The sequence below is a fragment of the Chaetodon trifascialis genome, chromosome 15 (genome assembly GCF_039877785.1).
Source record: "Chaetodon trifascialis isolate fChaTrf1 chromosome 15, fChaTrf1.hap1, whole genome shotgun sequence".
NCBI classification, from domain to species: domain Eukaryota; kingdom Metazoa; phylum Chordata; class Actinopteri; order Chaetodontiformes; family Chaetodontidae; genus Chaetodon; species Chaetodon trifascialis.
In genome coordinates this window covers 19283523-19302746 of record NC_092070.1, presented here as the reverse complement: position 1 = coordinate 19302746, position 19224 = coordinate 19283523, and the positions used below count along the sequence as shown (strand labels likewise).

General features: G+C 42.1%; 1 protein-coding gene across 1 annotated transcript in view; it reads right to left on the bottom strand.

Moving 5' to 3' along the window:
- Positions 1 to 3957: 3957 nt before the first annotated feature.
- Positions 3958 to 19224, bottom strand: part of hs3st4 (heparan sulfate (glucosamine) 3-O-sulfotransferase 4) — a 73629-nt gene continuing 58362 nt past the window's right edge. The window contains exon 2 of the mRNA XM_070982065.1: positions 3958 to 6107. Within this exon, the coding sequence (XP_070838166.1) occupies positions 5450 to 6107 (658 nt within the window). The 3' untranslated portion in view covers positions 3958 to 5449. The remainder of the gene's footprint in view (positions 6108 to 19224) is intronic.

The window sequence follows — 19224 nt, the reverse complement described above, 5'->3', positions numbered from 1 at the left end:
CATGGCAGCTTTAACCAGTCATGCATGCGAAGCAGAATCAGTCCCTGTGTTTGTGAGAGTTGTTGTTGTTGTTGTTATTGTGAGCATTAATGAAGGAGGAGGGGAGGGGGGAGACTACTGGGTTAATACTATTCAGATGCAACTGGATTACTGCACATTATCATAGCACAGTTTGAGCAGCCAATGCGATTTTCTGCTGATTTCATTAAACATACATTAATTATGTATCTAATTTATTGCTCTACACTATCAACAGGTTTATCTTTCAGTGATTGCTGTTTAATTGGTGATTAGATGATAACTGTGAGGACTGACGAGTGGCTTTTTTTTTTTTTTTGCCTTTTGAAATCTTTGCTCAAGTGGACCTTTAAACATCCGACGTTACCTGCACTGAACGCACCGTATGCCATTAATTAACAGAACACAGAAAACTGAATTAATAGGAAACAAAACAAGACAATGCGGGTAAAAATAGCTTTGTAGCAAATGCAAGTTGTGCTTTCTGTATTTCAGTTGCACTAATGAGTTGACCTGTATTCCTGCTGAATTTCTGCCAATCAAATGAAAGTTTTGGTCATATTTTAACACTCTTTGCTTCTGACATTATCGGAAACTGTAAGGATTCTGATCAGAGAGCTCAAAGAGGTGTTTTAGAGCTGTCGGGCCATGGCTAGGCTATTTGAAAAAACAAAGCAAAACAAAACAAAACAAAACAAAACGCACAAGACTGAATCAAATTTCAGTCTCTGTAAAGACTAGCGGGCTTGTGTGTAGGCAGGAATCAGAGAGTACAGTTGGGATGGAAAATCACCCGAACAACAGAGGAGAGAAGAGGTTCCGCGGCAAGATTTATAAGAGGATGCTTGTCCTCTCCTGAGGTGGCTGAAGAGGAAGTTCCTGATTCAGGATGCAACAGCAGATCAAACAATTCCTCCTGGTACCAACAGCGGTCTGCAGAAATGGCAGGAATTGTGGATCTGAGGATTTTGTGATGTGTGATAGAGGACATTTTTTAAAATAATTTCAGTCCTGTCATTATGGACGGTTATTACAGCAACTTCAGCCCTTCTTACAACATCAGTTTCAGCTCTGAAATGGGGCGGAATATCAGCCACACAAAGCAGGGCGACACTTAAATACATTTAAGATTCATGGAAAATTTAGCAAATGTGGAAATGAGGAGTCTCGCTGAAGAAACAGAGGAGACAGACGTTTTATGTTTGGGTTGTGAATCTCAATATGTTCAGTCACCGATGTACAGGTTGTCCTTGGCAACCATTGTCCTCATTCTTCTGACACCTCATCACCCCTCCACACACCTGAAGACACAGATATAGAAAGTAGAGAAAAAAGAAGAGAGTAGGGAGCGAAGTGTGTTGAACCCTTCATTTGGTGATTAATAAGACTCTGGTTTGTGGCCAGCAGCTAACTTCAATTAGTGACCAAAGCCTCATTTCCACCCAAGGTCTCCAGGATGTTTAGGTCCCAGGAACTATTTTTCAAGGAACTAAAAGGTTCCTTCAGCCCATTGTCGTCTGTATTCCCAACACAGTCTAAGACCTGTGAAGAACGACTGGTTTCACACGCCATTTTTGCAAATGACGATACAACAACAATGTAATCGGTCATAATTGGTGCATCTGTCATGTTTTTCTATGAATGTGTGGGTGAATAGGTGAATGCTGGCTTGCATCGTTAAGTGTTTTGAGTTGTTGGTATGTACGGTGGCCGACAAGGACAAACGCACTGCGAAGGCCTAAAACATTTCCACGAGACGAAACGTCCTGCAGCCTGAGAAATGATGCCAATTCAAAAACACATATGAAAATCTACAACAAATGAAAGCAGCTGCAAATGAAAAAACGTGCTGCAGAATGCCAAAAATACACACAAATACACTACCAAGCTTGAAACACAGAGAAGACGAAGAATCGTTGTTGCATTTGTCTTGGAGTTTTGCATGTGTTTTTGAATTGGCATCACTTCTCAGGCTGCAGCATATTGCAGCACGTTTGCCCTTGTCAGCCACCACAAGACAATCAGAAATGTTCAGTGCTGTAAGATCCACCCACAAAGTTCCTGTTCTTTTGGAAAGTATCAACCCCAGAGCTGGGACATTTGGTCCCTGGAATAATGTCCCCAAAACTTAATTTAGACCTTAATCCCTGGGGTGGAAATGCACAGTTTCTCCAAAGGTTCTTTGTCTCTGGGGAAAGTTCCTGCAGTAGAAATGTGACTTAATCCACCTTGAGAACATTTCCATGCAAATACAACTGCAGTATGGATAAATGAATGATTTTGTTGGAGATTGAAAAAAAAGAAAAGGTGAGCGCATTGGGAGCGTGTACAGTCGCATCTCACTTCCAGCTTATTTCATTTTGTGAATATTTGTTTTTGCTATTATTCAAAGCCATTGAAAAGCTTTACGGTATATTAACCGTGAACAAATACATGTTGTTTTCTTACAGAAATTAAAACCTTTGCTAAAACTGCACGTCTGTGTCTTTCTTAGGAGTTTGGATGTCAGTGGACACTAAAAGAAAACCATTCACAGACTAATTCAGAGTGGATCAATACAAAGTTAGTTGTAAAAGTTGACACCATTGTGCCTCTTTACGCAGCTAGTAATCATTCACTCAAATGAAGTGAAAAACCAATTAGTTGGTAGTAATGGAGGCTTCACTGATGCTTTTTCTTTTTTTCAAACATTCATTTCTCTACAGCCCAAACGATTCACACTGGTTTGGTTCAAACTGAGCTTGCTGTACCCTTTAATTATGCCCCTCAGCAGTATATAATTATAGATCATATAGCAGAAAACTGAATACAACACTTTAAAGCACCTCTCATACACAGATTATAGCCCTTCAACCAAAAATAAACACAAAAGCAGAAAAATGCAAATCATTTTCCAGGTACATCCTGCCGTGAATTACTGTTTTCAGCTCTTTGCCAAATTGTCAGTAATGCCTGACAAATGTGAACTTGTACTTCATTTTGAAGTGACGGCACTTAAGCAATGACAGTTTGATGAGCAGGCGACACTCGTTCATCATCACAGTCTTCTTTACTTGATGCTGGAAACTCCGATGAACCGCACAACGCGGCATGACCCCCACTGGGAGGAACACAAGGAGGACAGCTTAGCATGTCTTTCATGCGTCGAAACTCTCGGAGGATGTATCACAGTACTCCGCCTGTACCTAAAACAAGCAAGAGGTACAAAAGAAAAGGTGTGTGTGTTTCTGTTAATGAGAGGTTGGATCCAAGTTTTAACTTTGGAGAGGAATTCCCTCATGCGTGTGATCCTGGAAATGCAAATGACAGCGCGGGTGCATATTCATAGGTGGAAAATGGAGTCCTCATCTGTCCTAATAACACTGTAGGGTGCCTTCTGTGGATTTCTTTGAGCTTCTCGACACTGAGTAGGAGGGACTGCATGGTTTGGAAGCTGGATTATACATGTTCTAAAGCTTGGAGGGAGAAATGTGAATTAATAAATAATGATGAAGGCTTCTCTTAAAAGTATGATTAGCACGTCTTGCTTGCAGTTATCTTTATATAGAGCTTTGCACCTTTGTGACAGCTTCCCACCACAGCACATCGACTCAGAGGATGACGAGTGCGGAGAGCGAAAGAGAGGACGGGGGGAGGTAAAAGTGCAGGGAGACAGAGAGATTGTCAAGAAAACACCAAGGGATGGCTGCACAGAAAAGCCTCAAAGTGGAAGTTGTGACTTGTGGATAGTGAGACTCAGAGGTAAGTGTTCAGGCTTGGCGCTACAAAGGGCAGTATAGTGCTTACTTTGATTGAATCAATTGCTCTGTGTAAGTAGCTGCTGGTGCCGGCCTCCCCAGGGTGACAGAGAGGTCTGCAGAGAGTGAACCAATCCAGCCATCCATGGCCAGAGAACAGGGAGGATTAACAGAGCAATGCATCATAGCCGTAGCAACCAGTGATGTGTAGCAGACTGTATTTATTGACTCATTGACTGTATTGATTGTCTCAATTGATGAAAAGTCCAGAGACAACAGACAGACGCACAGCGGGATATGCAAAACAACAAAAAAAGGAAAGAAAAGATGATGGGTCATGTCGTTTTTTCATTGCATGAGTAAAGGAGCATTTCACAGCAAAACCCTGTTATGTTCAACAAGCGTCCGCCCACTTAGTCCTGCTGATCGCAGGTGTTTGGTAGTAAACCTCTGCTTACAGCACATTTCCCTGGCACACATCATCTCATTCAAGTTAAGTACACACAGTAATGGCTTGGTAATTTACCTGGGCATCTATGTAGCCTTTCCTTGACAGCAAATTCTCTCTGACATTGACATTGTTCCAGCGGCAGCGGTTTATTTAACACGCCATTAATCTCCAACGACAGAAGACCGCGCCGCAGCAGATGTTTGCTAACAAACTTCTGCTCGGTCCTTCCGGTGTTATTCTTCACCCTCATTGACATGTATTACTGTGACAAGAGGAGGGTCACGAGGCAAACAGTGGAGGACTGCAAGAGTTAACTGATGTTTTGAGAACATTTTGGCGGCAGGAAATTGTTTTTGTCAAGATGCAGAATTGTTTGATCCACAGCAAACCCTTGATATTTGTAGTACATGGATTCATTTGTCAAATTATGCCAAAACCACTGATACTGCACCACATCTGAGTGCATGGTCATCAGTATGCTAATGTTCAGCTATGCAGTGAAACAATCCAATTATTGAATGATGGCCACTACATCAGCTCTCTTATTGAATATGTGTGCAATTAATGAGTGCACAGGAACCACAAGACTGACACTGAGTAAATTAACACTTTGGTAAACTTGACTGACAAAAAAAAAGGATTGTCTCCACTCAGAATATGGACAACTAAAAGGATGAGCACATGTCATAGGATTATTGTATAATAGTATGTCTATCATTTTTATCTTTTCTCTTTCTTCTAAAGCAGCAGGACAGTGTGAAAAGACAATACAGAGCGCTTCATGGCCTTAGCCATTGAAATAGAATATCTTTTTGTACTGGATGCTGGTGAGTGGGCGTGAGGGCAACAAACTGCAGGAAAGTAAAGGGAGAAGAAACAGGCAGAGTTTACCCTTAGGGCTCATGAGGTAAGGACACTTAACTCATCGCATGCATTGCCATAGTCAACATGATTTCTCTATCAGCTCTATGCTTTAAAAACCAAATGAATAAATCATCTCCTTTTCACAAATATAAATATATTTTATGTTTGGTATATACAATAATGATTTGCCATCATCAACAACATTAGTATTGAGGGGAGAGAAAAAGCATGTCAGTAAACTCTTGCTAATGGATACAGACACTGCAAAGACAGCCATGATTGATTGGCGTGCTCAAGCACTCTCTCTGAAGATAAAGCGAGACAATAGTAGTTTTATTGAGAAGGCTGGTGGTGTGGCTGCGCCGTGCCATGCCGCAGTCTACGAGTCCTGAGAGCTACGAGATTCACTGTCCTCCTCCAGCTCCCATTCAAAGTTCTGGCCGGTCATTTGGTAGAACATCATGTTAAAGGGTTTGTAGAACTTGTGCAGCCGCCGAATCACGTCCGGCTCAATTTTAGGGTGAGTTCTCCCTTTCGACTTGCCGAGGCACCTGGGAGTGCTGCTATCCTCGGGCTTCTTCAGACACGGAAATCCCTTAGTTTTATTGAAGTAAAAGTGTTTGTCTGTGACGATCCGTTTGAGTCCCAAGAAGTCCTGCACTTTGGCCATCTCGCCCGCGGGATCCACAATGAGCCTCTCGCCGCTCACAAAGTGCATTTGGGAAAGAGGGAAATACTGCATCCAGCTCTCCAAGTGGAGCGCATATATTCCTATACGCAACGCACTCCATGAGGCGTCTATAAGACCCAGCGTCCGGTTCTTAAAAGCCAGAACCTCAAAGGTGGGGATCTCAGGTTTCTTGGACAAAGTCTGCGTGTAGTCTGAAATGGCTCTAGTGACAGGATTACGCACCACAATAATAAGCTTGATGTCCCTGGCCATGGAGTGGATCCGCTTTGGGGCATGGTTAGTCACAAAGTAGCTGGGCGTCTTCTCCATGGTGATCTGCCCCTCCAGCGTTGAAGGCATCAGGTCTCTGGGAACACAAACAGGAAAAGAGAAAAAAGCAGCTTAGCACAGGACTATCCGCAACACCTCTTGCAGTGCAAATGAAATACCCAAGGACACAGCGCAAGCAAATTTGGTACATTTATTAAGCAGTACATTATTTGAAGTTACAAGTGAAAATAACTGTTATTATCACTGGACATTATGTTGTGAGGAGAAACATACAGCTAATTACATCCATGGAGTAATATGCAAGAGATAAAAGAAAGAAGATGAAACGGCAGGCAAGCAAGTATGCTCATTGCTTAATTGACTCCATCTGTGTTACTCCAGGAGCTGTTTTGGAACTTTAATAATGAGTTCGCTGCATATCATTAATACCAGGGTGCCTGGGGTATTGTTTTGTCATACATTTATTATGCATGCAAGGCTCACACTCTGTGCAGGCAGTTTTATTCCGTATGCACTTCCAATGGAGCGAGAGCAGGCAGCTCTTTTCTTCTCTCCTCTGTGGTATGTTTAAGGTTAGGGGCCGTTCATTGAAGGCAGCCGTGATTAATTATTAGATTCAAGGTGATAATTTGTAGTACAATAGAAATGTCCCCGACTTGAGAAATTTATCCCGGGAATAATGGGAAGCCATTTGCCACTGCCACCAATATTACGTTCGACTTGGTCTGTGAGAATGAGTTGTAGGATGCGACAGTGCAGAGCCAAGTATATCATACGCACAGGAGCAAGTCTTGTTTCTATTTTTGTATCAATAATAAAGCATAGCATTCGCCTCAAGCAAATCCTTATCAAATGTTTACACTGATGTTCATTCCAATCCGTGCTGTTTTCTTTGTTTGTAGGCTATGTGATTCAGTGCTAAATTGGTACATTAAATCCTCTGTGAGACACGCCATTTATTTGACTACTAACAAATACGAGCACAGGAGCTCCACAATATAATGTAAAGTGAAGCAGAATGCGAGCATGCACACTGTTTTCGCCTCCGCAAATTAAGTAATATTTGCTTGGAAATTAATGTATAAAAAGCCAACCGGAAATCCAAAGGATTCCATCTGGAGACTCACAGAGATGGCGCAGAAAAAAAAGTCTCCATAAATTCTGAGATAAAAGCTATTTCCTTCTCCCTGCAATATTTTTTCCATTAGGCTGCCCTGCACCCCAAACCTACAGTTGTAACGATATAGTCACATCAATCATTTGCATCTCGGACACATTCCAAATTAACTGTTCTCCAGCAAAGAATCCAATTTACTCTGCAAAACATAAGAGCTGTTATGCACATATCGACCACCCTCACACACACATGCATCCATGGACACTGGGCTGAAAGTCTCACAAGTGGCCGGGTAATTGCATCTCAGTAACAGTATTGCCTTCCTGATGGGTAATTTCCCTCTGGATTATGTTTGTCTCTTGACAGTATGGAACTGTGGTTACTTCTGGGCCTGTAATGGGATATTAAACATATCTACAGATAGCATAGAGACTAGAAAGAGTATTAGTTTTCATTATATTCCATCTTTTTCCACACTTTCTCCCTTACAGTAATGAATGGCTAAAGATTTTTGTAACCTTTCAAGGACTTTATCTCTGTCTGCCATTTAACTTGACTCCAAAATACAGTACTGTAGGTGGTCTGAGGGTGCGGCATCATCATGTATGGTAATAAAACAAAAAAATCCAATAGACCACAGCAAATCACCTTGAAACAACCGGTTTCCTACTGTATGGACATGAGCTGCAGCGTCTCACTGGTAATGTGCTGTGCATCTTTGGAGCATATCCAATCGGCAGGACAGATGTACAATGTTCAAGGTTACCCCTTTGAAGGCGTGCACATAACAAGCTATTGTCCTCGTTGGGCTCAATGCTAATCATCATACATTTAATTATCAAACAATGAAAACTGCACGAGCTAAATACTTCGTCGCGTTGCCGAGGCTCCATTTTGATTGGGAATCAGTCATGGATCATGTACGTCTAAAATGTCAGAGGGACGGCGAGGCGGGACGGAAATCAAAATGCTGATAAACAAGCTAATTTCTCCGTGCATGGCAAATGACTTCTCTGGCCTTGCAATCTAGTGGAACTGGAGTAAACAACGGCAAACCGTTAACTCTCGCTTTCTTTTTCTCGCCGCATCAGCTGCGTAGCTCGGCACAGGTCATTCAGGTGGGTAGATAAATAAAATCCATAGAGCTAAAGAGGCCCTGCGAGCCATCTGCTGTTTACTTCCTCAGGCCGAGGACATACCATATAACATTTACTTTCTCGCATACGTCCAAACCTTTATTTGCTTAGAAAACAGAAGTCTGCCTCATACTTAGAGCATGGAGTAACTTTTAATGATCTCTGCAATGGGAGGTATGCTGCAGTATGCCTACAAGAGAATTACCTCTGTTGCAATGAGAGATATAATAGATGCAAGTAAAGCTCATAGCGGCTCAGGCTGAATGTGACTCTGTGATACTTCATTGAATAGAAAATAGTTGAGACCCTCTAAATTTCACCGGAAAACATCTGAATGCATTCACATTATCGTTCTATAACTCGTAAAAATGCTGACGAAATCCATTGCAAGCGTGTCCCTTAAATGTAGCTAAAACATTGTCCGTGTCTGACAAAAAAAATAATCAAGGGAAAAATAAACCTTTTAAAATCACGTTTCTCCAATCGTATTGAGCCCGTGTACTATAACTTATGCAGGGAAATCTATTTCACACTCACTCCACATGAAATTCAGAAGATTCGGGCCCGGCCGTCTCTGAAGGTTGATTCATCATTGAGAACGTGCAGTGTACCAAATCACAGCATCTTTCCAGATAATCCCAACTCTTCATGCCTAAACGCCCCTCGCGAAAGTGCTCTGGAACATGTCCAAGCATTTAACTCAATGTTTCATTACATTCAGTCAAATTAGTGCGCGCAGGCATGATGAGGTGAGGGATCGCGCTAATTCACACATCCTAACAGGTCCAAGCTGCTTCTGGACGAATCGCGTTTCTCCAGAGAAGATAAGTTCTTTCTAATAAACTCTGGCAGAGAAGTAAAAGCTCCCCCTGTCTCTCATTTGGATTGATCACGGCTCTGCTGCAGAGTATCAATCCGCAGAGCTTCCTCCATGTCAAGTCAAATACAATCAATTATTCTAAAGGAGTCCACTCATAATAAGCTCCCGAGTCTTCGGAGAGCACATTTTGGAGACGTTTTCCGGTGATGCGCGCAGACTCCTCTAATCCTGAAAATAATTCCTAAAAAATGATATGATGATATTGAGGCAGAAATATAGAAATGTCTCTCTTTTTTTTGTCTTCTGTCCATATTGACCCAGCGACAGAGACTAATCCCTCTGTTAGAAAGGAGAGAAACATGTTTAATTTATTTTAAATATCAGCCAGTTTCTCAGTAAACCAGCCTCAGCTGTCAGTGCAGGCAGACAATAGAACATATAAGGAAAGCTAATAGTGCTGAGGTGTAACTCTGAGTCTGATTGCAAACATCAACCAAAGGTGTAAGCCGCTATTCATCAACCACATTCAGTCAGGGCATTTGAAGTGAGAGATACTGTGGTCAGTTTGCAATGAATAATCCCACTATTACACTCTGAGTGACATGTTTGCGATTACAGCAGTGCAAAGAACAAAGACACTGGTTTGCTGCGAAGTGGAGAGAGAGCAGGAGAAACAACAGTTGATCAAATGAGTCATTCTTCACTCGGCTCTCAACAAGTGGATGCGTACATGTTTGGCACACATAAAAAACAAGCCTACAGGCCACAGCGAAGGGTCTTAGTGGGTCTGTTATGGAGTGGGAGGTATTGTTTTGTCACGGTTAAGGTGCAACTTTCAGGAGGAAAACAAATACAGAGTAGGCTGCCATTCTCAGTGATCAGATCAGGCTCAAGGAACGGTGGAGGGTTTGCTTTGTGTTTGTTTTCCTCAGCCTCAATCTGACCTCTCCCCCCTGATCTTAGAGAACGGATCCTTTAGGTGGGCTTGTCTTGATGCTATGCTGGATCTAATTACGTAAGACACGTAAACCTACTGTAGGTTAAATTGAGTTTTGCACACGATTATTTTCTTCTGTTAGCGTGAGTCAGAGTAATGTGAAGCTGACGTTCTGCAAAACAAACATATGACTACAAGCATGATGGGAAAAAATAGAAGTAGTAGTGGACTCTTACAGCAGAGTGTTTCATCATATCTCTCTGATCCATTTCTGTCTGCACATTCTTTACTTTATACATCGGACCTGTGATGAAGCTCTGGTGGAAATTTAACTATGAAGCCCACCTCCCTGACACGTCTCATTCACACCCTCTTCTCCAATTAGCGTACTTCATATTCTTCACACGTTTATTCCCAAACCAGCCAATTCATTTTCTTTACCTTCATGGTTTCTGCTGATTCCGCTACCCAGTCCTCATCTCAAGTCCTCCAAAGCAAAATCCACTCTGTCACCAGTTTACACATGTAGTCAAACCGACTGCAGTTTCCACTGGGCGCATATCTGTGACGCATGCAAGTATTTGCTTACGTCCTCCACACGTCTCCGATCCCGATCACTCATGTTTCAGAAGCAAAGCGTTTTGCCTGAAATGGAGATGCTACATGTCTGGTGGAAATGCACTGATTGACTAGAATGGCAGCGATCGTCTCTGTCATATGCATCCGATGGCCGATGGGAAACTGGGGGTAATACAACATCCTATAATGTTCATTTTAGGTCGGAACTGTTTCAAAGTGGTCAAAGTTATAGTTATGGTGGAGGCAGTGGCGTAGCTAGGGTCACTTGGGGCTCCAAGCAAGTAATCCCTGGGGCCCCTCACCCGGCATGCCGCAAAAAATTGGTTTTTGCACATACAATTGCAAAATTTCTGGGATATTTGAGATAAATACTGAAAGAATAGATTAATGGTTCTCAAAGTGAGGTCCAGGGACCAACAGAGGTCCATGAAAGCCCGGGCCTATCAATAATTGTTGTTGTAAAAAAGTGGCCGGGGCCCCCTAGTGGCCGGGGGCTCCAAGCAACTGCCTGGCTTGCCTGTCTACAAGCCCCGCCCCTGGGCGGAGGTTTTAGCTTTGGGTGCAGCTGAATTGTACTGCATCATGACGAGAGGTGTTTCTAATATTTTGTCCATCCCATTAAAATCATAGAGCTATAAATCCTCACACTTCAGACAACAGTCACAGGTTTCCACGAGAAGTTCCTGTCAGGCAAACGTCAACACATGTGGTCTCAAAGGCTGACAATGAATTTCTCAGTCACATCCTTACTGTGAGTGTCCCAGACGCCATGTTTTTGAGTCCATAATCTCACCTGCACAAACTCACCTTCAGATCTCTCTCTCTAATAAATACAACATTTCTCAGCCTGGAGGTAGGATTCATGCCAAATTATCCCATCATAAATAAATAATGTTATTAATCTAGCCTAAATTATTAATGCTGGCCTCTCCTGAGTGGGTTTAGTTTTCGCAACACGTAAACCACGTTTGTTGAACAGCAAGACGAAGGGAGACTAATTAAAACACAACACAGTGTGTCTCAATAAGCCCATTATACTTCTGCAGGACTGTTCGACAGAATAGTTGTGGACAGAAGTGACAGCTGGTCCTGATCAAAACCTTATTCCCCGCTCTCTTCCGGAGATCCCCTAAAGACCACCCCACTTCCAACAGTGGGCGAGCCAGGTACTTCTCTCCCCACATCGCCAGACTGCAGCGCCGAGATCTGAAGCTGTGTTCAGATGCCCTTTGGACATAAAACATCATGAAATACAGCGCGGCGGCAGGGGAAACTATGAGGATGTTTGGAATCCTGCATCATTAGTCCATAACAGTGCATATGAGCTGGAAAATGAGTCTATTTTTAACTGTGTTAAAGTCTGGGGAGAAAATGCAAGCAATCTTATCTCATATCAGAGACTCAAGGGAGGATATTGCTTTTTTCAACTTCAGTGTCTAGTTTTAACATTACTTGCTATAAAAAGCTCCTGAATTCTCCTCACAAACCTAGAAATAAATATACAGTACAAACCTTAAACCCAAAAATAAAATACTTATGTAATGGCTCATCTGCGCTCTTAATAAAACAGCAGCAGTCTGCCACTCGCCTGAAAGATGATTTTCTTCTGATATTGTTCTTTGCTTGTTTGTTTATTTGCCTTTGGATAAGCTGATGAGAGCACTTCAGGCTACACTCATTCAATCTGATCACAATTGCCCTCAATACTCTGGTATTGATGTTGCCGCTACGATAACAAGCAGCCGTGATGCGCTGGTCCCTGCGCCAAACACACCCATAACAAGAGCGAACACTCGCCACAGCCATCGTCATTTATAGACCAGGTTGGAACAGAAACAGAATTTTATGATTTGATGCTTTATCCTTGTTTATATTTTGGCCTTAATTCTACTCTGAATGAATAAAGACTTGTGAATACGGTGGTCTCTGGGGAAATACTGGGCTGTGCCCTATAGGCAGATAAGACCAACAGTGAGATTACATCACTGAGGAGACGTTCTGAGGCGGCTGTGAAATGCCTGCTTCGCTGTGATGAAGAGATGGATGTGTAGAGATGGAAAAAGTTTGAGTTGTGTCTGAGAACTGCAACAAGCGGAGACGTTGTCTTTATTTACATTTTCATCCTCACTTCTTTCTTGTTTTACATTCATTTTGTGTCTTTGTCCTGTTTTTATGTCCATTCTGTTTTCTCTATGTGAAGCACCCGCTTGGTGCATGTGATTTCTTTCTTGTTGAGCACTTTGAGCTGAAGTCCTGCATGAAAGGTGCTAAACAAATAAAGTTTATTATCATTATTAACAGGCCGGTCAACAGGCAAGTTACACTTCACCTAAACATCCCGTCTGTGGTGTTTCAGTTAAGACTATCCATCCATTTTCTATGCCGCTTATCCCTTTCGGGGTCGCGGGGGGGCCGGAGCCTGTCAACGGGCGAGAGGCGGGGTACACCCAACCGACCGCAGGGCACATACACACAACCATTCACACTCACACTCACACCTACAGTAGGGGCAATTTAGAGTCACCAATCAACCTAATGAGCATGTTTTTGGTCTGTGGGAGGAAGCCGGAGTGCACGGAGAGAACCCACACATGCACGGGAAGAACATGCAAACTTCACACAGAAAGGCCCGACCCGGGAATCGAACCTGCGACCTTCTTGCTGTGAGGCACGCGCACTACCTGCTGCGCCACCGTGCAGCCCTCAGTTAAGACTATAGAAGTTAAAAGTTTGACTTTCATCTACTCCCACCGTGCTAAAGCAGTCTCAAACTGTGCATTAGCTCAAAGAAAAGCACAAAACAGCCAACTGTAATTGGAAGTCACACCTGAATACGTCAGAGTCAAAGGCTAAAATTTACATCCTGGAAATGTTGCCGACGCGGCTCAGTTAAGCAGAACCAATTAATATGACAGTTTGAACATGATAGATTTCCTTGCCTGAGAAAAATGGCCAGGATCTCAGGATCCAATCATTTCACTGAAGTTGACCGCAGATAAAACAACACTCGACATGAATTCTCCTGTACGGCTCATTCATGCTCACTCCTTACATGACGTATTCATGAGATCTGATAAAGCATACTTCTATTAAGTAGGTTCATCTGAGGTCCAACAGTATGTATAAATCATTAAATATAAGTTTCAAAATGAGAGCATTCCCAGCATTTGGCATTTTTCATTTTCAATTACACCCTGCACACCGAGCCGGCAGCGACACAGCATCTGACAAGACGACAAGATTGAAGGGCGTCAATTACTGTGTGGATAAACAAGTGGCTACAGAAGATATAAACTGCTTTCCATCAGGGCAAAGCCATATGGCTGAAGCCATCATCAGAAACAAATGGAACAAAACCGGTCATTAAAGACAGCAAATTAAACAGCATCTGTGTCTGATTTCATTCGCTGCAACAGGGAGCGAAAGAGGTTTGATTCTGAATCTGATCTGTTGATACAATAGCCGCCTCTTCCTGTATGTTGCCCTGAGCTATGCCGACCTTGGTGTGGAGAAAGCATATCGGAAAGAGAGGCTGTCTGTCTTTTTTTTTATATCCAAGCGGTTATTTTACCGATCCCAGACACGTTTTTCTCCATTTTTTCCAATTCATTATGGAGCTGTAGGTCAGTGTGACTCCACAGAGGAGGAGGCTCCACAAACTCCATTCTCTGAGTGACAAATTAGTGCATATAACCTGTAACACAGACAGAACTTGATGCAGAGAATTTGGCAGTTTTCCCCTTTTGTGGAAATTTAAGGTAACTCTCAAAATGTCAGGATGAATATCAGAGCAGAATTATGTCAGGCAAACTTGTTACTTTTGCCATTTGTCATATCACAAAAGTTGCTAATGTGTGCCATAAAACGGTTGGGAAATGTCAGCGACGGAACAATAACACCACTGCTGGCTCTACATATTTTATCAACCTTTAGGTGTTTGCACTTAAGCACAAAATGCAGCATTTCTACAACTATAAAAACTTTAACAAATGGACTATAAATATGCTGGGGCCAGTCCTCAGTAACAAATGATGCTTCTGGAAGGTTGTTTGTTTGGGTTCAAGTCTATTCATGGCAGCATTTCTACCTCAGTTCACTCAAGTTTGTCTCGATGCTGCCGTCAGTGCACGTTTGTGTGTTTGTGTGATGATTCTGTCATAACGCCTGCTCTACAAACTAAGCTTTGCTTGATTCGTCTTGGACCAATAATATATCAGAAAAGTGGATCAGTCCAAAGCCAAGGCTCCATCCAAAGCGAGTAACCTTCCTCAAACCCTCATTAAAGTTGAAAATCAGTACAAACTTGATCATTAATAAGCTGTTGCAAGAAAAACGCCATCAAAGCACACGTGCCTTTTGGTTGCCAGACTTTTAATCTGAGAGTCAAAGAAGAAGATTCTTCCCAGAAAATTTAACGTGTTTAACGAATGAACAAATTGAGCTTGATACTTAAAACACAAATGAATAGTTTTACTGCGTTTTACCGTCAATCTCAGGCAATTTTCAAGCTCAGCGGGTATTTCATAGGGATAAATGGTGTGAGTCTTGTACTTTGTCAGGAATTAAAATGAGCAAAGAAATGAAGAAAACAAAGAAAACTTTCTCCGCAGCCCTGAGATATTTCTATAATGATCAGCAGAGAGGGCTTAGCTAGCTTAGCAATCCATAACTTTGAATTCCAACTAACATGAAATACGTTAAGATTGAAAAGTCTCTGCATATATGCAGCCGCCAGTCGACTAATGACAGGCGTTAAACGTCCAACCTCAGCACTGTCGAGAACTGCCTCTAGCATGTAACTCTCTTTATTCCTGGGCCAGTGAAGGCGAGGCCAGGTCTGGATCAGATGCACCAGACTGTGTGAAGTGCTGGTCTGGCAAAGAGGAAGAAGGAAAGGAAAAAAAAAAAAGGCTTGCAAGATTCTGTAATGACATGTGTGTTACCGCCTTGTTATGCATCCATTAAGATAATTAACACCGTATCTACAGTGTCGCTACCTGCTCATTTCCACTCCAAAATGTCCCACATTTTCTATTCTAATGACTTTTGTTCTAAATTGAATCATTCAGGTGATTTAATGAAGAACAGAACTGGAGTAATAACTGGAAAAAAAACGTGACTGACTTGTAATTCCTCTGTACGTCCGCTGCAGCAGCACCTCCATCACCAGAAGTACCACCGATACCTCGTGGCTCCCGTTTGACCCCTTGTTATAATGGCCAAATGTGCAGCGGCTCACTGACATGGCATACCAGTGGAATGTCTATTTATCCTGCTATTTAAACAGAGGGGCAACTTAAAGGGCTTTAAAGCCAGTTTAAAAGAGGAAAAATGGATGTGAGGCATTTGGTCAGCAGTTTGCAGCTGCAACTGGTCGGCAGCTACATGTGACAAACTGGAATGATTTTCCCTCTCGATGGGGGAGTGGGTCTGTTCGAGTGGGAAAACTGCTGGTGTGTGTGATTTTACATCATTTCAGATGATCCTCCATCATATTTATGATCCCGTGCGGAACGCTCTTTGTAAGCGGTGTATTTCTTTTTGAGCATAGTGTGAATCATGTGTGATAAGTTACTGTACAGCACTCTGACACTGCTGGTAAATTATCAGACTGTTATTCCTGTTAATGACATCCTCCCTGAGCACTGCAGGTATGTGTTAATCCTTTTAAATATTGTCTGGGCTCCAGGTATTTTATATATAGCTCCAGGAATGTCTCCCCCGTACCCATGCTTGGGAATGTGTCGCACTTTGATCTTTCATTTGGAAAACCTCCAAGATTTTTGCTCCCAACAGGCAGAAAGAGGGAAAAAAGACAGGAAAAATGAATCTATTAGCTTTTGTATGAGAGATTTACAGCTCCCTCTATCTCTGTTTCTTTGTACCAAGATCTCTTACATACAACCCCGTATCACACCAAAGAGTGTAACAGACCCGCCAGTCAGCGCGTCACTGCCACATTAAAATGTCGCCTTAGCGTCAGATGAACACGTTCTCGTTCCGGTCAGCAATCTTAATCTTAAAGACAAATAAAGCTTGCTGAGAAACATCTCAGATGGCTGCTGTCGTTTGATTCGGTTCAGGCACCAAAACTACTTAGTCAGGTTTTAGGAAAGGATCAAGGTTTGGGTTGAAACTGCTTCCTTCAAACAGTCAGTGCTGTTAACTGGAAATGAACGGCAGTCTTCTGTGTGAAGGTCCCTCCACATTTGTTCTTTATGTCATCCTTTGTGTCCATGATTATCGCCCCCTGCTGGCACCTTTCCACAGGCCAAGGCGAGGAAAAAAAACGTGACACTGACACACTATCCTCTCATGGATCGGCGGCTCTGTTACGTGCTTTGGCGTGAGAAAATACATAAATTTCACAATGTTGTGTCGTGTGCTGCAAAGGCACCTTAAATAGCAATCAAACACAGTGGCATAGGTTAAATTCCTTTCAGCTGCTGTGGCAGGTCATCTGGCCCAGCGCAGTGCTCACTGTAAAATATTGATGTGTGCTGTAGTCTTAGAGGAGAGAAAAGGATGGGAATGGGTTCTCAGTAGACACGAGGAAAAGCTAAAATGTGGTGAAACTGACATTGGTATGAAAACAGGTTATCGGTGCTAATTTTAGAATTCCAGGAGCTTCGTAAATTCAGGATTATTGTTTTTAAACACCAGGACAGATGATCAAACGCTACATTTATTTTTGCCTTGTTTTGGTAAATTAGCTTGTCAGGAAACTCATCGGAGACAACATTAAACATTTAAGCATTTAAGCTGCAGACAGTGCACTTACTTACTGGTGAGAAGAAAAATATGAACTCCTCCCCAATTATTTTCCCACTATGAAACAAGTATGTCTAACCTAAAATATCTACTAAGCTGTACTGATTAGATTAGTATTATTATTCTTTATAGCATTTATTCAGCTTGATTCCAAATTAATTAAAACAAGTTAAAGTATCAGACCTTTGGAAAAAGGAAGTGCAACCTTAATGAGGCACTCATTCGCCCTCATTTGGTCTAATGGTAACAACTCTTACTGTACATTGACAACGTAACTGGAAAACCAAACCATCCATCAATCAGCCACAAAAGAGGTAAGTATAAAGACATGAGAATGAAACAGGTAATCCTGATTAACTTTGTGCCCTCTGAGACCAAACTGTGCATCCAAAAGCACAAAATTTCTCTTGTTGCTTCCTCGATGTTTCGCATTCATAAAGCTGCAGGCTGCCCTGCAGCAAACTGAAGGAAAGGTGTTGCCTGCCTGCATGTGCCGCTCGTGAACTTTGAAGTTTGAAGCCTGTAAATAAAACTCAGAAGTACTTTTTAGCCATAAATGAACCCATAAATAAAAAGATGATGAAAATGCTGTGTTACTTTTTGTGAGAACGTGTGATCAGAAACTTTGAAAAGGGTTAAACCCCATCAGTTCACACGTGCATTTGAACTGTAATTTACAAGAAAAAAAACAATTGATTCTTATAGTAATCTCCTTTTTAACTGATTTCTATCATTGACAACACCACTTAGGAACGCTGAACCTTTAACCTTGTCTTGGCCTGCTTATTGATTGTGTTGAGAAAGAATCATTATGCATTATTATCATTAACAATACACCCTTGAATCCTCGCTGTAAATGAGTGCACTGAGGTTTGCACACACACACAAACACACACACACACACACACACACACACACACTCTCCGCAACGTGAGGGACAATTCACTTCAGCGTCAGTGTGTCCTGTCAGAACAGCTGGAACAGTCTTGAGGGAGCGCTAATTTACAGCGCGCCGACAAACTGAACTGTTGAAAATAAATGACAAAAGAAAAATACAGTTTATGAACGAGCATTTGTGGCAATTAAAAAGCAAAGTGTGAACAAAATTACCGAGCTGCTAAATATCAATTAAGTAAAAGACATTCTTCACGGCAGCATTTCTCGATGGTGTGTCGCAGCTGAAAAGCCGGGTCTGTCTCTGTAGATGACATGGTGACGCTTTGATTCAGCGAACGGTTGAAACAGCAAAATCATGTCCGAGATTAAAACTTTTATGATAAATTAAATGTGACAAATACATGAGAAGTAAGTATTGCTTGAACTCTTTCACAGCCACAAAAGATGATTTGGACATTTATTAGAAAGAGCAGTACAGCTCCAATTAGGTTTCTTGTCAAAATGCATCTTATATGCAGGGATATTTTTAAAAGTGCATCATTTTATGTCCCTGTGATCTAAATTTGTGTTGGGCTTAAAGGCAGGCAGAGATGTTTGTACTACTGTAACATCTGGATGCAACGAATAGGCTGCTAAGAATGTTATAATCATGCAGACAAGGCCTAAGCTGCTCCATTACGGGCTAAGCTGACCTATCAGAGGAGCTTTTGCTAATCCAAATTGTGCTTTAGCTGGCAGAGATTGCTCAATTCAGACAGTCTGCTGGAAGGGGAGGGGGCTGACATAGTTCACCTGCCATGTGAGCTGCTGTCATTTATAGATTTTTATCTCCCAGTGTCACGTACTGTATGTGCAGAACAGCTGAGCTATTTTCTCTCATTTCTAAAGCTAATGTTCATGGTGCATTTTCTGTTTGCTTACCATATAAATTCCAGC